Below are 24,161 nucleotides of genomic sequence, written 5' to 3'. Positions count from 1 at the left end.
TCGTATGGATCCTCAATCATTTTAATATGACTGAATCAACTTGACTGAAGTGTTTATAGACCACTAATTAAAGTCATTTTTAGGAGTAGCAAGAAATATCTTGTCCATACTCACTTTATGCAATGTAGCCTACCTATTGCGTATTCTATTCTATTCTATTCTATTCTATTCTATTCTATTCTATTCTATTCTGTTCTGAAACCGCAAACAAGCAGTTATAAGCAATGTAACCCAATTTAAAATGCAATCAACCTTTAGCTACACAGTAAAATCATCATAGAAACAATTGTCATTCAGTCAGAATTAATATATGTGACTTGTAATGTTAATATAATAGACTTTTTGTGCATCTATAACGTCATATTCTGGCAATAAATAAATAATTTTATATCTGCAAGCATTTAATCTTAACATTATAGTGTACAAGTGGGATATGTTAAATATATCTATTTTTAATTTAATTAACTAATTAATTTGTTTGTGTGTGTCTATAAGAAAGAAAGCACTATACAACAACAGCTTGATCTGATGTTTATTTCCCATCAACAGGCTCCGTTGGCAACACAATCGGGAAAATAGCACCGTTTATTCTCCTTTCATAAATTTTACCACAGTAGTTTTAGACTCTGACTCACTGCACTCCTAACAACAAACACATCCACACTGTCCATCTGTCATACAGCTGTGACAGTTGTTATTGCAATTCATTGTTGCAATGCCCAAGCTTCATACTACACTCCCTTCTGTGTCAGGCGACTCTTACGCCACGGCTTTTTCGCCATGTGGGACATGTAGTTCGACGTCGTATCTCTCGACAGCAGGAGACACGCCCAGAAAACTACAACTCCCATAATTCCCCAAGGCCGTAGTACCGTGATCCGCGCGTGGAGACCATGGCGTTCCTGTGCAGTATGTGACGGGGATAACGGGAAATATAACTCCGACAGCGGGTTATTGTTACATTATACTGAGGAAAGGATTGGATTTAAATAAAGGATAAAATGGGCTCTCGTATCAAGTAAGCGTCAATGTCTCTCTCCCTTCCTGTGTTACGTACAGTGTTATTATAAATGCGAGTTTTGACCTCCCTAAAAGGCCTGTTTAGACTTGTTGCGACAGAAAGAGACTGGGCTTTGGGGATTTGGGTGTATATTTTGATGTTTTCATAATTAACGTAGTAGTTAATTATGTTTTGATGTATTATGTTACCTGGAGGCTTGTGTATTTGTATAGTACTGTCTTATAGGCGGAGACACACGAAGTCCATGTCACTGATCATTGTTTACATGTCCTACAGGAATTAATTTACGTTACTTTGTTATGTCAGCAAGATACAATCTAAACAGCATGATCAAACAAATGCATATCTATGTGAATGAATGAAGAAACAATTATTTATATGAACATTTTGGAGTCTTTTTACAGTGTTTCCAGCTAAGTGGCACTTACTTGCTTTGGTAATTCAATGCACTTTATGAATAAGACATGATAGAGGCTAGTCAGTGCTTGCTGTGGTCACAGTGTTTTTCGGGTTTGAAATCAGCCCGTGATAAGACTGTTTTGGAAACACCCTGAGGGACAGAACAAAGTTGGTTGTAAACACATTTTCCCTCACTAAAATGCTTAGTACATGCTTCGCTTGTGCAGCCACACGATGTGTGTGTTCTGAAGTTTGTTGATCTTTCTGTTTATAGTTGATAGTAAAGGTATTAGGTATCATGAACTTTAAACAATCACTTCTAGAACAGGTTTATATGTTGTCATTGTTGAAATATTATCTTTATAGTATGTTTACTTTACTTTAATAGTATCTTTATGGATTTATGCCTGTTGTATTTGCTCCACACTCTGGCAGATTTTTAATTTTAAGGTATTAGCCAGTGTTTTATTTTTAAAATTACGATTAGCAACTTGAATTTAATTTCCAAATAGCTCAAAAGGTTATCTTGTGGTTTCTGGATTGGACAAGCCTACTTTCTGTAATGTGGGGAATGTGTCCATATTCATCTTATCTTTGACCTCACTTCAGATCGTGGTCCTCTAGTTATATGACGAGCAGTTTAGTTACAATTTTCATTTGGTATCATGACTGGATGTTATTTTTGCAGAATGCTCACATTTACACTTTTCCACCAACATGATACCAGAGCCGATGTTGAAAAAAAAAAAAAAAAACTATACTAAACTATACTAAATTCTACTGTTGATTTTCTTGGAAAAGTCTTACTTGGTCTTCACATTCCTTAGAGTGTATTCATATTTGACCTCTGACCCTGTGTTATTTCTGTTTTAGGGAGAGCCCTGGGTCACCCTTTGAGGTGTACATGGAGGTGGTGCATTCTGGGACGGCTGGCTCTGGTGAGTCCTATCACACTAACAAAAAGTTGAAGTTTTAGAAATGCAGTGTACTTCTAAAAATATGCTTGTCGCCCACACATACTTCCCCAGAGTTCTGTAGTTCTTTTTTAATTAGAACTCTGTTTCCTTTCCTCAGTCTTTTCTACTAAATTTTAGTTCCATATATGATGGATCTATAAGGAACTGTTGACCTGGAGTGATTTAAGTTTGTAATGGTTCAGTGAGATTACAAGTTCCTTCAAGTAAATATTTAAGTGAAGTAAGTGTGTAACTTGTCATTTCCTGGTTTGTGATCAAAGCGGTCAAAGGCCTGTTGGGTGATTCAGTGCATTGGGAGTAAAAAGCATCTAAATGCCATGGTGGACACTTCTGGTTGCCAAATTTAAAGAGCTTTATGTCATTAAAATCATTGCAAGATATTCAATAGGTTTATTTGAAGCATTTAGGTGCAAACAAACAAAATATTTTCAAAAGTTAGAAGAAAGTAATGTTTTTTTAATTGTTTTTGAAAGAAGTCTTATTTGCTAAGGATGCATTTATTTGATCAAAAATACAGTAAAACAGTATATATTTTTAAAACCTTATTATTAAAAATAATGATTTTATATTTGAATATTTTTAAATGAAATTTATTTCTGTGATTCAAAGCTGAATTTTAACATAAACCGTCAGAAATCATTCTAATATTCTGCTCAAGAAGCATTTCTTCTGATTATTAATGATTAGCCGCTTAATAAATTTGTTGACACTAATGCGGGTCATTCTATAATTGTGGGTACATCTGATGTCCGTGAAGTATATTTTTAATATATTTTCATCAATATAAAGCCACAATGCTTACTTTTCTAGTACACAACTATATTTTTCCCAATCACACTACTATATGTTGAAAAAGCCATATCTTTTGCTCAAAAATGATGTTCATGTCACATACAAACGTGGTTTTCAGCTGTCTGATTTTGTAAAGAAGCTCATTCTGCTCTGCATTTAAGCATGAAAATTACCTCAAATATAAATTAAGTTAATAGTTTTGCCTTCAGTTTGTCTAGGTTATCAAGACATTTGAGTGTGTGCTTTAAAAATAATAACTGTTTATTGTGATATACCTTGTTTATCCTTAACAATACATTGTCAGCTAAGTTACCCACTAGACAGCTCCCCTTGATTCTCACATAATTTGCACAGTATGATGATATTTCCTCTAGAAGCACATGGATGAAACACTAGAAGTTACGTTCTCTCTCTTTCCCCTAATATTGGTTAAACTAGCAAACAAGAGTGGATTAATTGACTGTCAATAATGTTACACAAGTATTATTGCTGCAAATTTAACTAAACAATTTAGACAATTTAACTAAAACTTATGTTTTGTTTATGAAAATATATTTCTAAACATACCATATGCTCAGTAGTTCTAGGCTTCCATGTTAAGTATAGGCCCAAAACACTAAAAATGTCAACTAAGTTACCTGTCAACTGTGTTACCCAGTAAAGGTAACATGGTGGACAGTAGCAAACATAGATGGTATTTTATGCCCTTATTCTTACAGATATAGCACTTTATACAATATAGATTGTTTCAATTCAGTTTTTGGAAAACAGGAAAACTTTTTTCTTCACATTGTCAAATTCTAAATGTACCCCTAATTATAGAATGACACTGATACAGGTTTTGATGAATAGAACGTGCAAAAGATTTGAAATAGAGATTGTTTGTAACATTATAAATGTCTTCACTCTCACCTTTGATCTGTGTAATGCATCCTTGCTGAATAAAAGTGTTATTTTCTATAAAAAGACAATTCTACTGGCCGCAAACTTTTTAATGCTTGTGTATATAGTATGTACATGAGCTGAGTGAATTCCCCCCATGCTGACCCCTTGGGCGAATGTTGCTTAGTGACCGTATGGTTTGATGATGGCAGCAGGAGCAAAGCATCTTGGGTCTGTTCTCTTGAGACAAACCCTCCCACAATATTCACACGTCCACAGAGTCACATATCCCACTGAAAGAAAGAGGAAACCCTTTTAGAGGGACTGTTGCGTCAATATCTGAACCCCCATTGACAGTGCAACTGAGCTGTTTATTTTTATTTTTTTGTTTTTACCTGCTATCATTATGCATGGTTTGTTTTGAAAGTTTGAGTCTGTAAATAACATGTATATGGTGCTCAGATTTTACCTTCTATATACTGTATATGTTCCTGGACTTATTATGTATGATTCATTGTTGGATGTTAAACAAAAGACAAAATGGTCTTTGTGTTTTGTATTCTGCATCTAAAACTGTCTGATAACGGCAATAAAGTGGGCTGGCAACACGTGGGGAGACCAAACTTATATAAAAAAGATTTTTCTGTCAGTGTGTTTGACTATATAATGTCAATAACATGATTTCTGGGTTGTTTTCAGGACCAGAGGTACGAAGGAGTTTCCCCGACACATACGCTGACCAGGTTTGCACTTCATTATTTGCCCTGTCTATCTTTCTCCAGGGATGTTGGGGTGGGGTCTCGTAATTGTTGTTCACCTCAGTGATAATGCAATGAGAGCACCTGTTCTGACAGATGGAGTTTAACCACTAGAGATTGTGTGTCATTTTCGGAGGGGTCTGTGGTACCAAACACCCTCCTTATGGAGTTTTAACCAAACTTGCTTGACTCTGGCTTAGAAAGAGGAAACTGAAAAAAGATGTTACTCTTTATGCAGTAAATGGCATATGGGGAAGTAGCGAGAAAATAATGCTGATGTAAATACTGTGGGCTAGAGAAGCCTTTGAAAATGATGACCAAGGCCATTTTATGCTTTATATTTTCTTTAATCCATTTGTCCATAAATCAGTAATAAAGACATTACATTTACTAGAGTAGACAAATCTGTTATCTATGGGTGATAACTTGCATTTGGTCATTTGAATTAAATTTTAACAATAGTGTTACCAATAAATAAATAACAAACAAATGAAAGATTCATCATTGTAATTTTAATTAGATAATATTAAATTATTGTATTAATTAAATAATAAATATACATTACCAAATCAAAATTTTTGGGGTCTGCAGATTTCTCTTACAGTATTCTCACCAAGGCTGCATTAAAATATAGTAAAAACAGTAATTTTGTGAAATAATTTTACAATTTTGAATATCCTTCAGAGTTTCATTTATTTCTGTGATGCAAAGCTGAATTTTCAGCATCATTACTCCAGTCTTTTGTGTCACATGATCCTTCAGAAATCATTCTAATATGCTGATTTGATGCTTAAGAAACTTTTCTTATGATTATTTTCAATGTTGAACAGTTCAGTTTAATTCAGCTTAATATTTTTTGTCGATACAGCTATTCTTTGATGATATTTAAATATATGCTGGTCTTTGCATAAATTTGAATGCATCTATTTTTAATGTTTCCTTGCTTAAAAGGTATTTTAAAAAGAATTACTGAGCCTGAACTTTTGAATGGTGGAATATAAATATGTAATAATAATATATAATAAGTCTTCTACTATATATTTTTATTTATTTAATTTTTTTAATGACAAAATTAATACGTATACACTACCAAATCATAAGTTTTGTGTCTGCAGATTTTTCTTATTCTCACCAAGACTGCATTAAAATACAGTAAAATCAGTAATTTTGTGAATATTATTACAGTTTAAAAGAAATGATTTCTATTTGAATATCTTTTAAATTTAAATTTATTTTTGGGATGCAAAGCTGAATTTTCAGCATCATTACTCCAGTCTGTTCTTTGCATATAGTCACCTTTATTTATTTATTTGCATATAGTCACTTTTATTTATTTATACGGCAGGTGAATGCATTTATTTTTAAATCTCACTGACCGTGAACTTTTGAAAGGTGGAATATAAATATTTATAAACAATTTATAATATTTTTCGTACTATATTTTGTTACTTTTTTAAAAATTAAAGAAAAAAAAAAAAAAAAACAGCGATATAAAAATGGCAGAAATTCAGGAAGCCATAATGCATTATATAGGATGTGGGGAGCGAACACAGCGGTTGTGTTTAAACATTGATGTCATGTTGTCATGACGATATGACCTACTAAGGCAGGTGTAAATCTGTGTGTGTGTGTGTGTGTGTGTGTGTGTGTGTGTGTGTGTGTGTGTAACTGGAACAGATGTGTGTATCTGTCTACTCTATATACCTGTTGATTGCAGTTTCACACACTTTCTCAGCACACACACAGACACAGCTTTACTCACCCTGATTGTTGGGTCCAGTGGTCCCAGAAGGCGTTCTGGGTGTCGTACCCAGCGGTGAAGCTCTGTAATCCGGGCTGTGTCCCCTCCCTCTCCTCTGTTATGCTATTGTTAAGGATAATCCCTAACTCCTGACACAGATGAGGGCTGGAAAACACACACACTCAGGTTCACACACCTCTGGGAGCTCAAGTCCATATGGAGGGGTACCAGAGGAACAACGTAGTCCCTCACCCACACTGTTTGTTCTGTACACGGTGGTCTTTTGTGTGAATGAAGCTAACAGCTATGTTTCAGTGTATGAATTCTTTCTTTCTCACAATCTGTTTTCAGGAAACGCTACAGACTATCCCAAAATTTTGTTTCCCCTTCAATATGGACAGGTAATGTTACAATCTTTAATCAAGTCAAGTCACCTTTATATATTTATTTATAGTGTATAGTTCACCCAAAAATTTAATTTGGAAATTTGCTCACCTTCAAATTTCAAGATGTGGATGAGTTTGTTGGTTCATTGGAACAGATTTAGGGAAATTGCATCACTTTGCTAACCAATGGTTCCTCTTCAGTGAATGGGTGCCGTCAGAACGAAAGTCCAAACAGCTGATAAAAACATCACAATAATCCACAAGTAATCCACACCACTCCAGTCCATCAGTTAACATTTTGTGAAGTGAAGAGCTGTATGTATGTCCATAATCCTTAATAAGGCTTCTTCCAGTAAATTCCATCCCCATGTCTTCTCGCATCAAAATTCACCAACATATTTGTTCTTGTCAACTGTGTATGTTTCTCTCCCAATTCAGACAAGATGACAAGGTGTACTTGAGAATGTACTGGAGAAAGCAATATTATGGATAGAAGACTTATATTTTAGCTGGAAGCAATGGTTTGAAGTTAAAAATGCTTTAGCAATGGTTTTATCAGACACACACACACATTTTTCTTTTAGCTTCACGTCATTAATTAGGGCCCTATTATTGTTTATTGTATTGTTTACTATACACGCACTGAAGCGCGCGTGATGCTTGCGCCTCGCAGTGATTTCAGCGTCTGTCGTCTCGCTAAATGAGGACATAAATACATGAATAATATCTGTTGAAAGTCACTTTATGAGCATTTGACCGTTCCATTTTAGGAAAATTAGGGTTAGATCATATACACACAGAAATGTAAAGGTAGACACAGCAACTTGTCAAAATAAAAGTCTGGTTTAACTTGAAGACATTGTGCCAGAAATATTTACTATAAACTACTACTATTACTACTACTACTAAAATGAAACAATTATTTTTTAGGGTATAATCACACAACATTTCTTCCTTGTTTTAATTTTAATAGTAATTTCCCCTTTTGTTTGGCAAAAAAAGTTAATAAAAAATTAACTAAAAGATAAATGAAATTAATGTTTTATACCTTCATTTGATAACCAGAACATTTTAAATACACAACACAGAATTTCTGAGGGTAAAAAAAAACCTTTCATAAGGCTGTTTTAGGAATATAAGTATACATTCAAATAATTAGACATGCCAAAACACATAATTTGATAACAATAAAACATTTGGTGAGAAAAGATAAAACATTTCATAGGGCTCTAAACATGTCATTTTTGTTAAACCTTTATTAAATTGATGTGAAATTGTATACATTTCATGATTTTAATTAATTAGACGTGCTCTTTGATTAATAAAATTTAATTTAACCATTAAAAAGGAGTTGAGAAAAATTAAAATGGGAAAAAATGGAATCCAGCAAAATGAAAACAGAAAAAACAGAATTTGGGAAAAAATAAAATGGATTTCATAGGGCCCTACATTAATTGATTGACTGGAAGTCGTGTGAATTGCTTGTGAACTATTGTGATGTTTTTATCAGCTGTTAAAAACAAGTTCAGTTCTTTGAATTTGACTCGACTTGAGTCAGTTTAGTGGTGATTTATTTCAGCTCAATAACAGTTATGACAATTATAACGATAATAATTATAACTAATTAAATTCAGCTATAAAGCAGCTCTACAAAAAAACAGTGTCACCATCCAGTTCAGTTTATTTCAAGCTTTGTTCTCATCCGATTATATCAGTGTCATCAAATTGCTTTCATTTAATTCCAGTACCTCTTAAACCCTAACTATATTCTGACCCAAATTTTGTCTTTGTCCTTGTCCTGTCTTTCAGTATGGCAGTGGGCCAGGTGGGGCAGAACTTCACTTTTGTTCTGACAGATATCGAGAGTAAACAGCGCTTTGGTTTCTGCCGGCTCTCATCAGGAGCTCACAGCTGCCACTGCATCCTCAGGTACAAATTGTTTTAATTTTGAAGTTTAATTTAAGTGAACATTTTTGTCATCCAGAGATGTACTGGAGATCAACTTAATCTAACTGTAGTCTAACTGCCTCTATGCAGCTACCTGCCCTGGTTTGAGGTATTTTACAAGCTGCTGAATATCCTGGCAGACTATACAACCAAAGGACAGGTCAGTGATGCATGTATGACAACAACTCTCATGTCCGTGTGTCTTATACACACAGTTGTACACCATGGATGGAAAAAAGATGGACGACACGTCTCCACTTCATTTCACTACAGAAAAGTTAAGCCAAAGTATCTCAGTATGGCCGCTGTCATTTTGAGACAGAGTCTGCATAGTAAAGTCGTAAGGTCCCATCCAAACTCCCTTTACACATCCCATTAGATTACATGGAGAGGGTGGGGTTTATAACCTATACTGAATCCAGTCACCTGGGGGCTATTGAGATGCTTTGGCTTCACTTTTCAGGACTTTTGTGGCACGTTTGATGTATGCACACACATTTAATTTGCAATGTAAAAGTGAATTTCTTGCTGATTTCATACTTTACATTAATTCTAAAATTACAGTTACCTTGAAAAACTTTTAAACTTTAAAAAAAGCTTTTTGTATTTTACGTGATTTTTTAAATAAAAGCATATCTACCTATTTCCCTTTGACAAAAGGTTTTTTTTTTTTTGGTCCTCAGTAATACAGTATTGTTAAAAAATTTGGGGTGAGAATGATTTTTTTTTTTTGATAGACATTAGTCCTTTTATTCAGCAAGGACACATTCAGTTGATCAAAAGTGACAAAAGTTTAAAAAATTGATGTTTATAATTTTGCAAAAGATTTTCTAATTGTTCTTTTTAACTTTGTATTAATCAGAGATTCCTGAAAAAAAAAAAATCAAAGTTACAACAAAAATACTAGTACTTTTTAATATTGATAATATTAAAGGAGAAGTACACTTCCAGAACAAAAAATACAATTTAAATACTTTTTAATCTCAAACGCTCGTCTTGTCTTGCTCTGCCTGAACTCTGCGTATTCCTGCTCAAGTAAGACAAAACGAACGTTTGCCATTAAAAAGTATATAAATTGTATTATTTTTATGAAAATAACCGATCATTTTGCTAGATAAGACCCTTCTTCCTCGGCTGGGATTGTTTACAATCACATTTGGGATTGTTTGAAGCCGCATTTAAACTGCTTTTTGAAAGTTTAAACTCATGGCACCATATCAGTCCATTATATGGATAAAAATCCTGCAATGTTTTCCTCAAAAAACATAATTTCTTTACGACCGAAGAAAGAAAGACATGAACGTCTTGGATGACAAGGGGGTGAGTACATTATGTGTAAATCTTTGTTCTGGAAGTGGACTTCTCCTTTAAGAAATGGAATAAGTTAAATACATGAAGCCTTAAGCGAGTTATTTCAGAAACATTGCACAATCCAACCAACCCCAAACTTTGAACAGTAGTGTAAGAGATTTTTCAGCTCTTTTGGCTACAGAAGTGTAGCAAGGTCATGCACACATGCATTTAATAGTGATGTGGCTTTGATTATTTGTAGTGATTTAACATCTTATAATTTATATAGGAAAAAACATTGTGTGTGAGACTTGCTGTGTTAATTTGTTTATTTGTGTTACAGGACAGTCAGTGGAGAGAGTTATTAGAGTCTCTACACACACTAAACATCCCTGATCCTGGAGTGCCTGTGCATTTGAGTGTGGTAATATACAGTAACGCACAAGACAAGATTATTATATTACAATCAATTTATTGTATAAAGCTAATTATATTTCTCTCTCTTTAGCATTTGTTTTTCACAGTGCCTGATCCTAGGGAATTACCCAGTATACCTGAAAATGTAAGTCTGACATTACCTTGACACTTTTAGTCACAATATACAAATGACAGATTTATACTTAATAGGCCAATTATTAAAAATGACTAAAAACTAAAATGACAAAGTTTGTAATTCAACTAGTTGTCATCAAGCCATTTAACATGGTGACACTCATGCAAAATGTTTATCTGCTCTCTTTTCTTTTTATGTATTTGCAGAGAAATCTGACTGAGTATTTCGTAGCAGTGGACGTGAATAACATGCTGCATCTGTACGCTAGCATGCTGTATGAAAGACGAATCCTCATTAGCTGCAGCAAGCTGAGCACTGTGAGCAACATCTCTAACATTATCTCTCTCTATTGTTGATTGATTTTTTTTTTTTTACTTGTCTTAGACGTTTTAATAAACCCATTTCTCCCTCTCAGTTAACCGCGTGTGTCCATGGAGCGGCAGCCATGCTGTATCCCATGTACTGGCAGCATGTTTACATTCCAGTCCTGCCACAGCACTTAATAGACTACTGCTGGTGAGTACAGACAAATTCATACATGTATACTTGTGAAAGACCTCATATTTCTATTGTTGTAAAATTAAGTTGCTCATTACTTGAGCCTAATATTTATATTATAAAAATAGGCATTATTTGACCCAGTTATGAAGCTTTTTTGGCTTGTAAGACTATGTTGAGGGAGGTTTTAATATATTTATTAAATGTATTTAAAAAAAAGTTATGTATGATTTATGTGAGAATGTCTTGAGTTTAAAACATTCTAATAGAATTTCCATTTTAAATGATATTAGACATTTAGACATTTATTTTTTTTAAAGATTTCTCTTGGAGTAACTTTAGAATTTTTGTCAAATGTTAAATTGAAAGATTCTAAATAAATGCTGTTATTATTATTATTGCTATTATTTGTATTTTAAACATATGTGGGTCAAAGATGTTAAGATGTCCACATCAAAAGAAATGTGCAAAAGCGATTTTACGTCCATAGAAAGCACATTAAATGTAAGTTAAGTGTATTTTTAAGTTTTCATATAAGTTTTTGGAGAATAAAATGTCAAAATTTGGTTGAAATATGGTTACATTGTCATTCAGTGTAACACAATATTTATGTAAAAATTCAAACAACATGCTTATTCTGACTTGTACATAACAAAATATATAAAAGAATAAGGGAGCATATTAAATTTTGTTTTAAATTAGTAAAACATTCTAACTGACAAATGGGCAAAACCTAGGATGGTGGCAAATGTAAAAAATGTAGAATATTACAACTAATTGGTATTTGAGGTGAAAGTAATTTGTCTTTTAATATGTCATAAATTGATTTTTGTTGTAAATATGCCTGACAAGATTGTTACACTGACTGACATTTTAGTGGGTGTCTTCTGTAAATTAGGGGAAAATGTATGATATTTATTTTTTGCTCAGAAAAACAAAAACAAAAATGCAATTAAATTAAACAGAAAACTTTTAAATTAAAAAAAAACAACAACAACAACAATTTAAAGAAGTATTACACTTATTGTTTTTATGTTTAAACCCTTTTTTGCCTTTGACCCATGTATGTTTTTGCATGTTATTTTTAAGACAGAGTTGTTAAATTATTGTAAACATTGTATTAAAATTATATTGTAATGGTAATTGTTTTCTATTTAAATACTGTTGATGGTGTTAAATCATAAATAAATTAATTAAATATTTAAAGATGAAATTTTTTAATTATTTATTATAATAATTATTTATTTAAACCATATGTTTTTTTATTCGTTGATGAATGTAAAGTTAAAAATCATTGTTTATTTGCTGTTTCTTTGTAAAAGATACAAAAAATGTTTAGTAAATTTGTGATATTGTACCGAACTGTTGTTTATTTTTTTATTTTTTTTGTTAGCGCTCCAATGCCATACCTCATCGGAGTGCATTCCAGTTTAATGGAGGTGACTGATTATTTTATTTTACCGTACATGCATATTCATATTTTTCTGTGTTGCAGATTCATATGTGAATCACAGTGTTGGTTTAGTGTAGCAAACGTCTAGGCTGTATTTAGAATGTTTTGTGTGCATCTGTGTTTGTGTGTGTTGTCGTAACAGAAGGTGCGAGGTATGGCTTTAGATGATGTGGTACTTCTCAATGTAGACACAAACACTCTTGAAACGCCGTTTGATGACCTGCAAAGCCTTCCTAATGACGTGGTGAGTAAATAAGCATAAACACGACCTGCTCTGATCTCCGAAAAGTCTAATCTATTTTGGGCATGGTGTTAATTGTGAGCTGACATGGAAACATTTATAATGGCATACATGTGTGTGTTGTAGGTTTCATCTTTAAAGAACCGCTTAAGAAAAGTTTCCTCGACGACAGGAGACGGAGTGGCCAGGGCGTTTCTGAAGGCACAAGCAGCTCTGTTTGGCAGCTACAGGAATGCGCTACACATTGAACCGGTGGGAGTTTGAAGTATTGATGTGTTTAGGATTCTGAATTAAGTTTAGACTCCAATGTTGGTTATAAGTGATGGCTCTGAACATTTGATGAAGTATTGCAGGAGTATGCAGGATGACTATACGACAATGTCCTCTAGTGGACAGTCTGTGTAAAATACTCAGGTATAAATCTGCATGTTGTTGACTTCCCATGTGTTCATATGTTCAGGAAGAGCCAATTACGTTCAGTGAGGAAACGTTCATCACGCACCGATCCAGCACGATGAGACAATTTCTACAGAATGCTATCCAACTACAGTTCTTTAAACAGGTATTACACGAACATTACCTATCTGAGAGCATGCCATAGATCTTTATTGTTTTATGTAAAGCTAATTATAAATATAGCTGCAAATAAATATAAATTCATTTCGTTTATAAACGTATGTTTTATAAAACAGCTGTTTTATTTTTTACTAGTGTTTCTAAGTACTTTTCATGCACATAATGCACTTTTTTTTTTTTTTACAGAATCTACCTCAATTTTGTTATTGTTAACTAAAACTACTAAAAAATATATTTTAATTAAAATTAAGCTGAAATAAAATATAAATATTGCATTAGATGTAAACTAAATTACTGAAACTGAAATAAGTTGAAGTACTAAAATACAGTAATATTTAATTTATAAAAAGAATTGGCAAAAGCAAATGCTTAAAATAAAATTAAAATAAAAACTAAAAATATAATAACAAAAACTAATTCAAAATATCAATAAATGCTAAAATAGTATATAAATACTAACACTAAAATAACACTGTCATGCTTCAGTTTATAGACGGGCGTCTGGAGTTGTTGAACTCTGGTGAAGGGTTCAGTGACGAGTTTGAGGAGGAGATTAACATGGGAGAATATGCTGGCAAGAGACTTAATTTCGTCTTTATGTTTACTGTAAAGCTAAAAAATTCATGTTATTCTGTTATTACTGTTTTTACATTCACTTTTCTCTGTGATTGTTTAATATGTGTTATAGGCAGTGATAAGACATATCATCAGTGGCTTTTCACAGTGAAGGTACAATTTCTTGATTTTTGTGTGTGCTTGAGAGGTTGATTTGTAGTGATTCTTTGTGTATTTGCTTAAGAGCTCTTTCTACTCAGTCTGATGATGTCTTATTCATGTTTCACCTACAGAAAGGCAGTGGGGCCATCTTAAACACAGTCAAGACAAAGGCAAATCCTGCGATGAAGACAGTTTACAAATTTGTATGTATACATGTGTACACATTTCTTATGAAATTTTATTTTGTCCGTGTGAGATTGATCCATGAGATTTCTTTATTTTATTTTATTTTATTTTATTTTATTTTATTTTATTTTATCTGTAAGGGAGTTGTTACAAATTATTTTGTCTGAGATTTATCCATGAGATTTCTTTCTCAGTTTTATTTTATTTTATTTTATTTTATTTTATTTTATTTTATTTTATTTTATTTTATTTTATTTTATTTTATTTGTAAAGGAGTTGTTATAAATTATTTTGTCTGTTTGAGATTTATCCATGAGATGTCTTTCTCTATTTGATTTTGTTTTATTTTATTTTATTTTATTTTATTTTATTTTATTTTATTTTATTTTATTTTATCTTATCTGTAAGGGAGTTGTTACAAATTATTTTGTCAGTTTGAGATTTATCCATGAGATTTCTTTCTGTGATTTTATTTTATGTAATTTTATTTTATTTTATATTATTTTATCATGTGATCTCTGTAAGGGCGTTGTTACGTATTGTTGTTTTGTCTGTGTGAGATTTATCCATGAGATTTCATTTCGTTTTTTTCTTTTATCATTTTCTTTTATGTTTATTATAATTTTTTTATTCTCGTTGAAATCTTTTTTTTTTTTTTTTTTTTTTCTCTGTCTGAATTCTCTTTCATTAAATCTCCTTGTTTCCTGTGTAGGCCAAAGACCATGCCAAGATGGGCATCAAAGAAGTCAAGAGTCGACTCAAACAAAAGGTACTCATACAATCACCCGCACATAGATAAAATCACAATTATTCATAATTTTTGCACAAACATAAGTATGTTCATGCCTTTTTTTAATGTGTATAACGTGCCAGCAACTGTGCATTGACTTGCAGGAGCTTACAGAAAATGGTTACTCAGAAGAGCCTAGCTCCACCCACTTACCCTCCACACACAGCAAAGACTCCCTCACCTGGGATCAGAGACGGCCAATCACAGTTCACTTTGGACAGGTGGGTGTGGGGAACTGTTTTGGAAATGACAAAGTTTCTGCTTTAATATAACGTAATTTATTGTTGATTTCAAATGATATATTATTTGTATATATGGTATATTATTGTAATGGACATGTACAATATTGTTATCATGGCCACTTCAAAATAATAATTCTAAGGTACCTAACTAGCCAAATTCCTTTGATTTTTGGAATACGCATTAGCTTATTGTATACCAAGCGGTTAAAATTAGAACACTGCAGTGTGCAACATTGTTACTGACAACATTATTTATGTTTTCATTTATATTTATGTGTATTCATCAGTTTACACATACATTTTCACACTTTAATCTGGGCTAAAACATGCCAGCCTAGAAAAGACATCAAGATATTGTTTGAAAAATGTTTGATACTTCATTAGAATTTTTTATAGTTGAGCTCTTTTGCACTTATTTTTTTACATTTACATTATTTTTTACATACAGATGTTTGACGGAAAGTGTGTTGACATGCACATAGTAATTTGGATTCAGTCCATGCGTTAAATTGTTACTTTTTTAGGAAGTGTGCAAGAGAAGTCATATTTTCCCAGATAAAAGTGTGTGTGTGTGTGTGTGTGTGTGTGTGTGTGTGTATGTATGTTTGGAGCAGACTGAGCAGTCACGTTCCCCACGGCCCCCTCGGCCACAACGTCCCCCTCCCCCCCATCCCTCCAAACTACAGCGCACCATACGACCAGTGAGTACAGCACTCTCATCCCTGACCTCTGACCTCTGACCTGTCACCCTGAGCTCAAATATTCCCCTCTGCCGTGGCTGCTGCACTGGAGTGTTTTATATATGTGTGCACGTGCGTGCGTGTGTGTGTATATTTACATGCCTGTGTGATCTAATTATCTAACTTCAATTCTTTTTCTACAGAATAATACTCACTCACACACATGAATGAGTTCGTCATGTGTGTTTGCACTTACTTTTCTACCACTCAAACTTTTTTCTTGGTTTTAAAGGGTGCTTTATACTGTCTGCCACTTTTCAGGTCTTGGTCATTCTGTTTACATTTGACAGGATTTTGACCTCTGACCCTTGCTGTCTAAAAGAAGCAATTGATTTCTGACCTAACAGTGACTGCAGTGACATCCTACAAGGATTTAACAAATCCAGAAGTCATTAGTATACAGTTTTAAACGTGTGTTTGCGTGTGTTTTCAGGCTCGACCTCCTCGGCCTCTGGTGGCAAAGAGACCACGCAGTAACATTGGCATAGAGGGAAGCCCTGAACAGTAAGACTCAAACTTAACCGTTCTCACATGCAATTGCAAAACACAAACAAATAGACAGTGGTCTTTGTGTTTCTATCTAAGGAGACTTTTACTTCACATTCACACCATTGGTCAGTTTTAATGCCAGGTAAACTGTATATTTGTCCATTCAGACGAATAATGAACTGGTGGAAACACAAAGACCTGGATGAAAGAACTTAAAATAGAAGGCATGTTAACTTAATTGTTTAGGAAATATTAACTTGGTTTGCAAATTGGTAAATCTTAAATATTGACAATGGAAAAATTCAAACTCAAATCTATTTTATTTCTATTATTTATTTGATTATAATAAGTGGGAAAATGTACATCCAGCAGATCATTATTGCAAAATAAACTCCTTTGGTTTGATACAAGAAGTGTCAACTTTGCATTCGAGTGCTGATCTCTTTTTATTTTGCAATAGGGTTTTTTTTTTTTTTTTTTTTTTTTTAGTATTATTTTTATTCTGTTGTAGTTTTTTTTTTTTTTTAAATATATTTATATTTTGATTTTAGCTTTTTATTTTTAATTTTCCAGTTTTCGTGTTAATTTTAGTTTAATGTTTACTGACTTTATGTACTTTTGCCATTTTTATAAACTTTTGTAGTTTTATAGTACTTCAACTTTTTAATAAATTTTTATTTTGTTGCCAAAACAACATTTCAGAAGTTTTTCTTCTAATCTTTATATTTTATTTCAATAAAAAAACATTGTTTTATAGTTTTAATAGTTTTAGGCTATACATTATCCCTCAAATATCTATCACATACAAATCAGCACAGTAAAAATGTTGTGGTCTTGATTGTGAGATTGCATGTCTCACTTACTCTTTCTTTTTCTCCTTCACTCTTGTGTTTTCTCTTTCACACTGGGGTGGTCGTTTTTGTGATTTGTGTGTTTGTGTGTGGTTACACCTGATACTTGGCTCTTTCTGTCTCTGCCAATTTGTTTATGCTTTCTTTTTTTTTTTTTGTTGCTGCTGTGCATCTCTGTATATGTGCGTGTTGATGCTGTAGTTACGTGCGTCCAACCCGTCACTATACAGTGTTTCTGTGCGAGGACTCTTCGGGTGACGAGCTGTCTCAGGATGACGACTCCATTGCTGCTTTTCCTGAACACTTCCTGCTTTCTGCTCCTTTTGAATGGTCTCTGTTCAAGCGGTTTTCATCCTTGATTTCTCTCATGTCCATTAATCTTAAAGTGAATATTTGCTGGCCTTTTTACATACAGTGCCCCAAGAAGTATTTGGACACTAAAAATGTACAGATGTCATTGCATTAGATTACAAAATATCAAACCAAGTTGAAGGATTAAATATACTGATACTATTCGAAACACATTCTAGTTGTGAAACTTGGAAGTGGAATTGATCTTTAAAACAGTAGAAGTAATTTGTCACTATACATTTTATCAACTACTCACAGAGATACCTCAGGGTTTGGTGCTTGGCCCTCTAATCTTCTTCCAGTGTTCCTCTAGCCGACCTTCCTGCATAGACTGTTAAAGATCTAATTCTAATATATTAGGCATCTAATCTATAATCAACCAGTGGATTTGTCCTCCAATAACCAATAAGTACTAGAAACTTACAGATCTTTCATATCTGAAAGATATGTCACATAGTTCCTTGTCCAAACTCTTGTCACGTCTCATGTATGCACTAAAGGTCTGCCTATAATCCAAAATGGTAGAGTAATTGGTCCTGAATCAAGCCCAGAGAGCATGCAATAGCAACTACATTTTCAAGTGTATTAATTGTCTGAATACTATTGGGGGCTGCTGTATGGCATAATAATTACACTCTGCCCTGCTGAATTTATCTTTAATTCTGTCTTAAATCAGTTTTTTTGCATGGCTAGATGTAATAAATGTGATGTCTTAGCCTGAGGCATGCAGCAGCTTATTTATGTAAAGTGATTTTGATTGTTTTGTTGATCAAATCTGCCCATTTCAACAGCTCTCTCATCTAACATGAAAATTATAATGTGTGTCTGTACTTGTTTGTGCATGTGTTGTGCGTGTGTGTGCTTGTTTGTATGTTCTTGTGGTGTGGATGTTGTGTGAATGTGTTTTTGTTTGCGTATGTGACTTAGGCCCCAGCCATACAGGTCTCTGAAAGAGGCAGAGCTTGTGGAAGAAGGTGAGGAGGTTGGGGAGCGCTTCCAAGGTAACACTGCTCCGTCCAGCCCTGTGCTAGACAAGTTCTCTGACCTGAGCCTGTTGCAGGATGCCTTCCGTAGTCAGCAGGGGGAGCCAGAATGTAAAGAAACCACAAATACCACAAAACCCTCTCACAGCACACACCCTACACTCAGTTCCGCAAGAAGTTTGGAGGAGCTTCGAGCTGACCCACAGCATGCCAACTTCAACTACCAGGTTAGATCATGCTGCGAAGTTTTGGGAGTGACAGCCAAAACTTAATGCACAAAAGGGTCCCATACATCAGTGTTTCCCAACTTTGGTCCTGGAGGCACACCAAAAGTACACATTTTTGAACTCTTTGTATTCAAACACTCCTGGTTCAACTCATCAACTCAAACACTGGCCTAAATTATTGTTCCACTTGTTGGGAATAAAGGACACCCTGCCTAAATCAGAATGGTCTAAGGCAGAGGTCTCAAACTCAATTCCTAGAGGGCTGCAGCTCTGCAGAGTTTAGCTCCAACCAGATCCAACTCCCACCTGCTTGGAGTTTCTAGTAATCCTGAAGACCTTGATTAGCTGGATCAGGTGTGTTTGGAGGTTGGAGTGAAAATGTGCAGAGCTGTGGCCCTCCAGGAATTGAGTTTGAGACCACTGGTCTATGGTGAGAACCATAGTAACATTTTGTTATCTCACTTTTAGGAGTTGATTGCAGTTGTCACTCCCGCAGTCACCCAAACTCTAGGTCAGGGGTGTCTAAACTCAATCCTGGAGGGCCGGTGTCCTGCAGAGTTTAGCTTCAACCGTAATTAAACACACCTGATCCAGCAAATCAAGGCATTACTAGGCATGCGGAGCTAAAGTCTGCAGGACACCGCCCCCTCCAGGATCAAGTTTGGGCACCTGTGCTCTAGATAAACAGAATGGTATTAAGCCAGGGGTGTCTAAACTCTGTCCTGAAGGGCCACTGTCTTGCAGAGTTTAGCTCCAACTTGCCCCAACACACCTGCCTGGAAGTTTCTAGTATGCCTAGTACAGGAGTAGGCAAGTTCGGTCCTAGAGAGCCGCAGCCCTGCAGAGTTTCAACCCTCCAACCCTAATCAAACACACTTCAGGTTGGGGTAAGGTTAACCCAAGCCAATCAGTATCTTCAGGTTTACTAAGGCTATAGCCAGGTAAGGTTTTTTTTTCTGGGTTGCAGCTGAACTCTCCAGGACTACAGCGCTTCAGGACCGAACTTGCCTACCCCTGGGCCTAGTAAGACCTTGATTAGCTGGTTCAGGTGTGTTTATTTGGGGTGGGAGCTAAACTCTGCAGGACAGTGGCCCTCCAGGACAGAGTTTGGACACCCATGATTAAGCACTTAAAAGTAATCAAATTTATTGTTGTGCGTGCCCTCTATCTATCTAAAACTTATTTTAATTGTTTGTTCTCCAGCGGATGGACCTTACTTCTAGTGAGCGCACACGCACACTCCCCGGTCTTAAAACTACCAATCCCTACAGCAAGCTCTGGGCCCAAAGAGAGGACCCGTCAACATTGCTTGGCCAAGAGTCACCTTCCTGGGAGAGACCTCTCTCGGTGCCACCCTTGGAACCCCCCGAGGCACGGCCATCCAGCAGAGAGAGTTCAAATCCCAGTGCAGAGAAGACAGAAGGGGCTTGTATCACAATCCCTCGTCCCCAAGGTCGAAAAACACCCGAACCGGGTGCAGTTCTGGCACCGGCTGTGACCCTGCTGCGCGGGGTTAAGCAGCCCAGCGAAAAGGAGGGAGGAGTGTCCGCTGGAGGGCAGGAGTTTCGGCAAGCACTGAACATGTCTCCTCACTCCCAATCACAAACTCAGGCGGACTTGTTGAAGCCCAGTGAGCCAAACGAGGGACAGGACTTGCTCAGCCTGTTGGACCCTCTATGCGGAGCAACGAAGAATGAGGCCACCCCGTCCCTCTCTAAACCCCCTGTACCTCCTAGACCCAACCCTCCAAACCTGCCCGCCTTCCCCCCTCCAGTATCCCTGAACCCCTTTACCCAACCACCCCAGTACCAGCCACAAAGGCACTATAGTCCTGTTGTCCCAGGTAACCCTTTCGCCCCAGGATACATGCCTCCCCCAGGTGCCAACTACTTCCCCACCTCTGGCCACCCGCTCTCAGTATTCGGTCAGACGTCTACTGTGGGTGTGACCCCACCTGGAGGGGCGTGGCCAATTGGACGTGTTCCTCCATCCTCCAGCAGTAGCGGCTCTCTTTCAACCCTCTTAGACTCACCTGCTCCAGGTACTCTGACCCAGCCTGCGCAAGTCTCTACAGACGAATCCCGTGACCCATTCAGTGACCTTCTTACTATGGCAACTACACCAACTGTCATGGCCACGCCCCCTAAAAAGAAGGTGGAGGATTTGCGAAGAAGGTGGGAAACTTTTGACTAGCTCTGCTCTGGATCTTTCCTCTACGGCTGCTACCAACCAGTGAGGGACTGCAAATTTAGAGCCAGTGGGTATTTAAGACTGCGCCCCCTAGTGGCCTGAAAGCACTGTTGGACTTTTTTCCCCAGAGTGTGTCGTGCTTTTTTTGCGCCTAGCTCACACACTTAGCCTTATGCACACAGATGCTAATGATGTATTTCCCATAGCATCCAGATGAACCATCTTGTTCCAATAGCAGCAAGTTTAACACTGAAAAACCATATTAGCAGGACAACACTGTATTTTCTGTAGCTAGCAGTCTTTTCAATAGGGATCAGACTACAAAACTTAAGATACCACAAAATAATGACCCAAATCCTACAATAGTGATAAGACTGGTGTTATTGCTTTTATGGCAGTAACTGCACATCCTCTTAACAATCAGTGCTGTTTTAAAAGCTTTTTTTTTTAACCCTACACACTTAATAATTCAAACCGTTATACCCTAACACCCACTTTCTTGTACAAACTTGTACAAAAAATTGTTGAATTGGCATTTATAATGCACCTGAATACAAATATTACGTATTCCACACTACTTGCTACATGACACATCAGCATACTACATTCTGGACTCTATAACGCAAACTGCATATAATGTTGTGATTGCGGTACCTGCCGTGTACTTCATATTTGCACTACATTACATACGGTGTATAATAATGCATAATGCACTACATATTGTGCCCTAGTAGAAGCTATATACTACTCGCTGCATAGAGCATAGTGTGTGATAAGTGTAATCAACGGAACCAGTCAGCATAAACGGCCCTGTAAAACACAACACTGCCCCCTAGAGGTCTGGAGTCATATTTTAGAGCTCAAAAATGCAGTATGCATTTGATGCATTAACTCTTGACCAAAAAAAGTGTCATTAACATTAGGTAAACAGATCAAAAGTGTGTTTTTTTAGATTAAATATGTGGTGAACGCCCTCACTGGTACCGGCTTTACCTCTGGTTTCGCTTGCCTGCGTGTCAGTCCAAAAGTATTAAAATGGGTCTTCTGGAACAGGGTTCTGTTCAATTTAAAAATAGATTAGATGCTAATTGTCCACTTGCTTTGATTTGATGTTGAAGTTCACTTGTTTTATTCTGAGCATCACATGATAGACTTATAGCTTTCATAAAGCGACCAGTCACCACCCTTCTTTTTAGCACTACCCTTTCCATCTAATCTGCTACTGCCGTGCATTATGGGTATTTATTCTAATAGAGCTGTTTTGCGCATACATACTGCTATAAAGTGTGTTCCTAATTCTAACAGCTGGTTTTCTCGTCATAGACTGTGCCTGTTTTCTGGGTTTAGTTCAGCACTATACACAATCTGTGTTGAAGGATCTTTGTTTCATGCCGTTTTTTGCTATATTTTTGTCTGAGACTTGCAAGTAGGAGAACACTGTTTGTGCAAATCTTGACATGGAAAAGAATTGTGTACAACCAAACGCTCAAATCCAAAAGAAACATGTTTTTGTCCATGTCAGGGAACATCAGGGAGTGAACTGGTGTCTCTTCTTCTCTGGTTTTATTGTTGTATTTAAAGATATGAAATAATGTTATTTGTGTTATTAAAGTGTTCTTGAACATCTCTATCCACCCTGTAGAGCTGTTGGAAGATCACGTTTTCTGTTAGTATATCCGTTTAGATCACCTTTCGAATTTGGCCTTAAATGAGAGTGTGTGTGTGTGTGTGTGTAAATTCAAAACTGTTTGTGGTGAGAGGGTTGTTGTGTATTCCTAGTCTTACTGCATGGGTTGTTCCGGTGTTTTGGTTCAAATTTTGTTGGTAAAACGATTACTTTTACATTGGCTGTTAGGTGAAGCAAACTGTCCTCGGTCAGTAATCCATACTGAAAGTTTAAAATAAATAATTTAGTGAAACACCATTACAGAATACACTGAGCGGCATACTTCGATATGGTTTACAAACACAAACCTAACTTTAATTACAGTAAAATGTGTGTGAGCATATTAAAGTGCTACTTTAAAGCGTTAAATAGCACTTTAAGACTTTAAATTTAAATATACGCAAAACAATGCATTTCTTTAACTGACAAAAAAAGTTTGCTAAGTATTCTGTTTACAAATTTAACTGCAGCACAGTATTTTTTTTTTCTTTTAAGAAATCGTCAGATGAGTTGAAGCTGTGATACATATATTTTTTTTTCCCCTATACAGTGGCATGGATTTAACAATCATTTTAGGACCTATTTTGACAGGATCCTTTGAGGTTTAGATATCTCAGCGTAAATGGCAGGAGAGTGCAGCTCATCAAGGTGGAACTATCAAGATGTGTTTCTGATGTGTAAAATACAATTTTCTCTTGGAATGTATCCTAATGTGAACTCATATCCTGTTATTATCATCTTGCACTTTTTTTTTTATTATTTTTAATTATTATTTGGATGCTATTATTTGTGTTTGCCATAATTAAAAAGCACACAGTATATTCATGTGAAAGTAGTGAGTTTGAAATTTGTTTTGCTCCCATTTATTTATTTATTTTTAACCATTCTCTTTTCCAGTACTCTTGCACATATTGTATTATTTATTTTTTTTAGGACTGTCAGTAAAAATGCACACAACCTTCACATCAATTTTCCTAATGATTTCAACTGTAACTCCATTTAAACATTCAAACACAAACACTTTTATTAAACAATTTATGCACATTTACACATTCAAAAATATATTCCTAAAATGATGTTGCAGTTCACACTGTACTGTTTAGTTTTAGTAAATCCTATGCATGCATTTGAAGAAAGTCTGACTGATAGGCGACAAAAGAAAACAAATTATAGCCACAATTTACAACATATACACAACTGTAAAATTAATGCAAC

At 35.4% G+C, this 24,161-nt stretch overlaps 1 protein-coding gene across 4 annotated transcripts; it reads left to right on the top strand.

The window, feature by feature from the left end:
- Positions 1 to 877: 877 nt before the first annotated feature.
- On the top strand, positions 878 to 24,090 carry dennd1a (DENN/MADD domain containing 1A). Of its 4 annotated transcripts, XM_051092726.1 has the most exons (24): positions 878 to 1,018; positions 2,294 to 2,358; positions 4,771 to 4,814; positions 6,922 to 6,971; positions 8,766 to 8,885; positions 8,994 to 9,063; positions 10,537 to 10,617; positions 10,702 to 10,755; positions 10,953 to 11,063; positions 11,162 to 11,262; positions 12,638 to 12,683; positions 12,840 to 12,941; positions 13,065 to 13,190; positions 13,399 to 13,500; positions 14,001 to 14,088; positions 14,203 to 14,243; positions 14,363 to 14,434; positions 15,130 to 15,186; positions 15,312 to 15,428; positions 16,064 to 16,150; positions 16,623 to 16,693; positions 17,731 to 17,859; positions 18,808 to 19,090; positions 20,294 to 24,090. In XM_051092726.1, the coding sequence occupies exons 1-24, from the start codon at positions 1,002 to 1,004 to the stop codon at positions 21,281 to 21,283; spliced, it is 3,024 nt and encodes a 1,007-aa protein (XP_050948683.1). In that variant the 5' UTR covers positions 878 to 1,001; the 3' UTR covers positions 21,284 to 24,090. The 4 variants fall into 4 exon arrangements, with proteins under 4 accessions (XP_050948683.1, XP_050948684.1, XP_050948685.1 ...); XM_051092727.1 differs by lacking the exon at positions 16,064 to 16,150; XM_051092728.1 differs by lacking the exon at positions 17,731 to 17,859.
- The last annotated feature ends 71 nt before the right edge of the window (positions 24,091 to 24,161 follow it).

The sequence above is a fragment of the Labeo rohita genome, chromosome 21 (assembly GCF_022985175.1).
Source record: "Labeo rohita strain BAU-BD-2019 chromosome 21, IGBB_LRoh.1.0, whole genome shotgun sequence".
NCBI classification, from domain to species: domain Eukaryota; kingdom Metazoa; phylum Chordata; class Actinopteri; order Cypriniformes; family Cyprinidae; genus Labeo; species Labeo rohita.
Note: the sequence above shows the minus strand (reverse complement) of the source record. Positions and strands in the feature narration are given on the sequence as shown.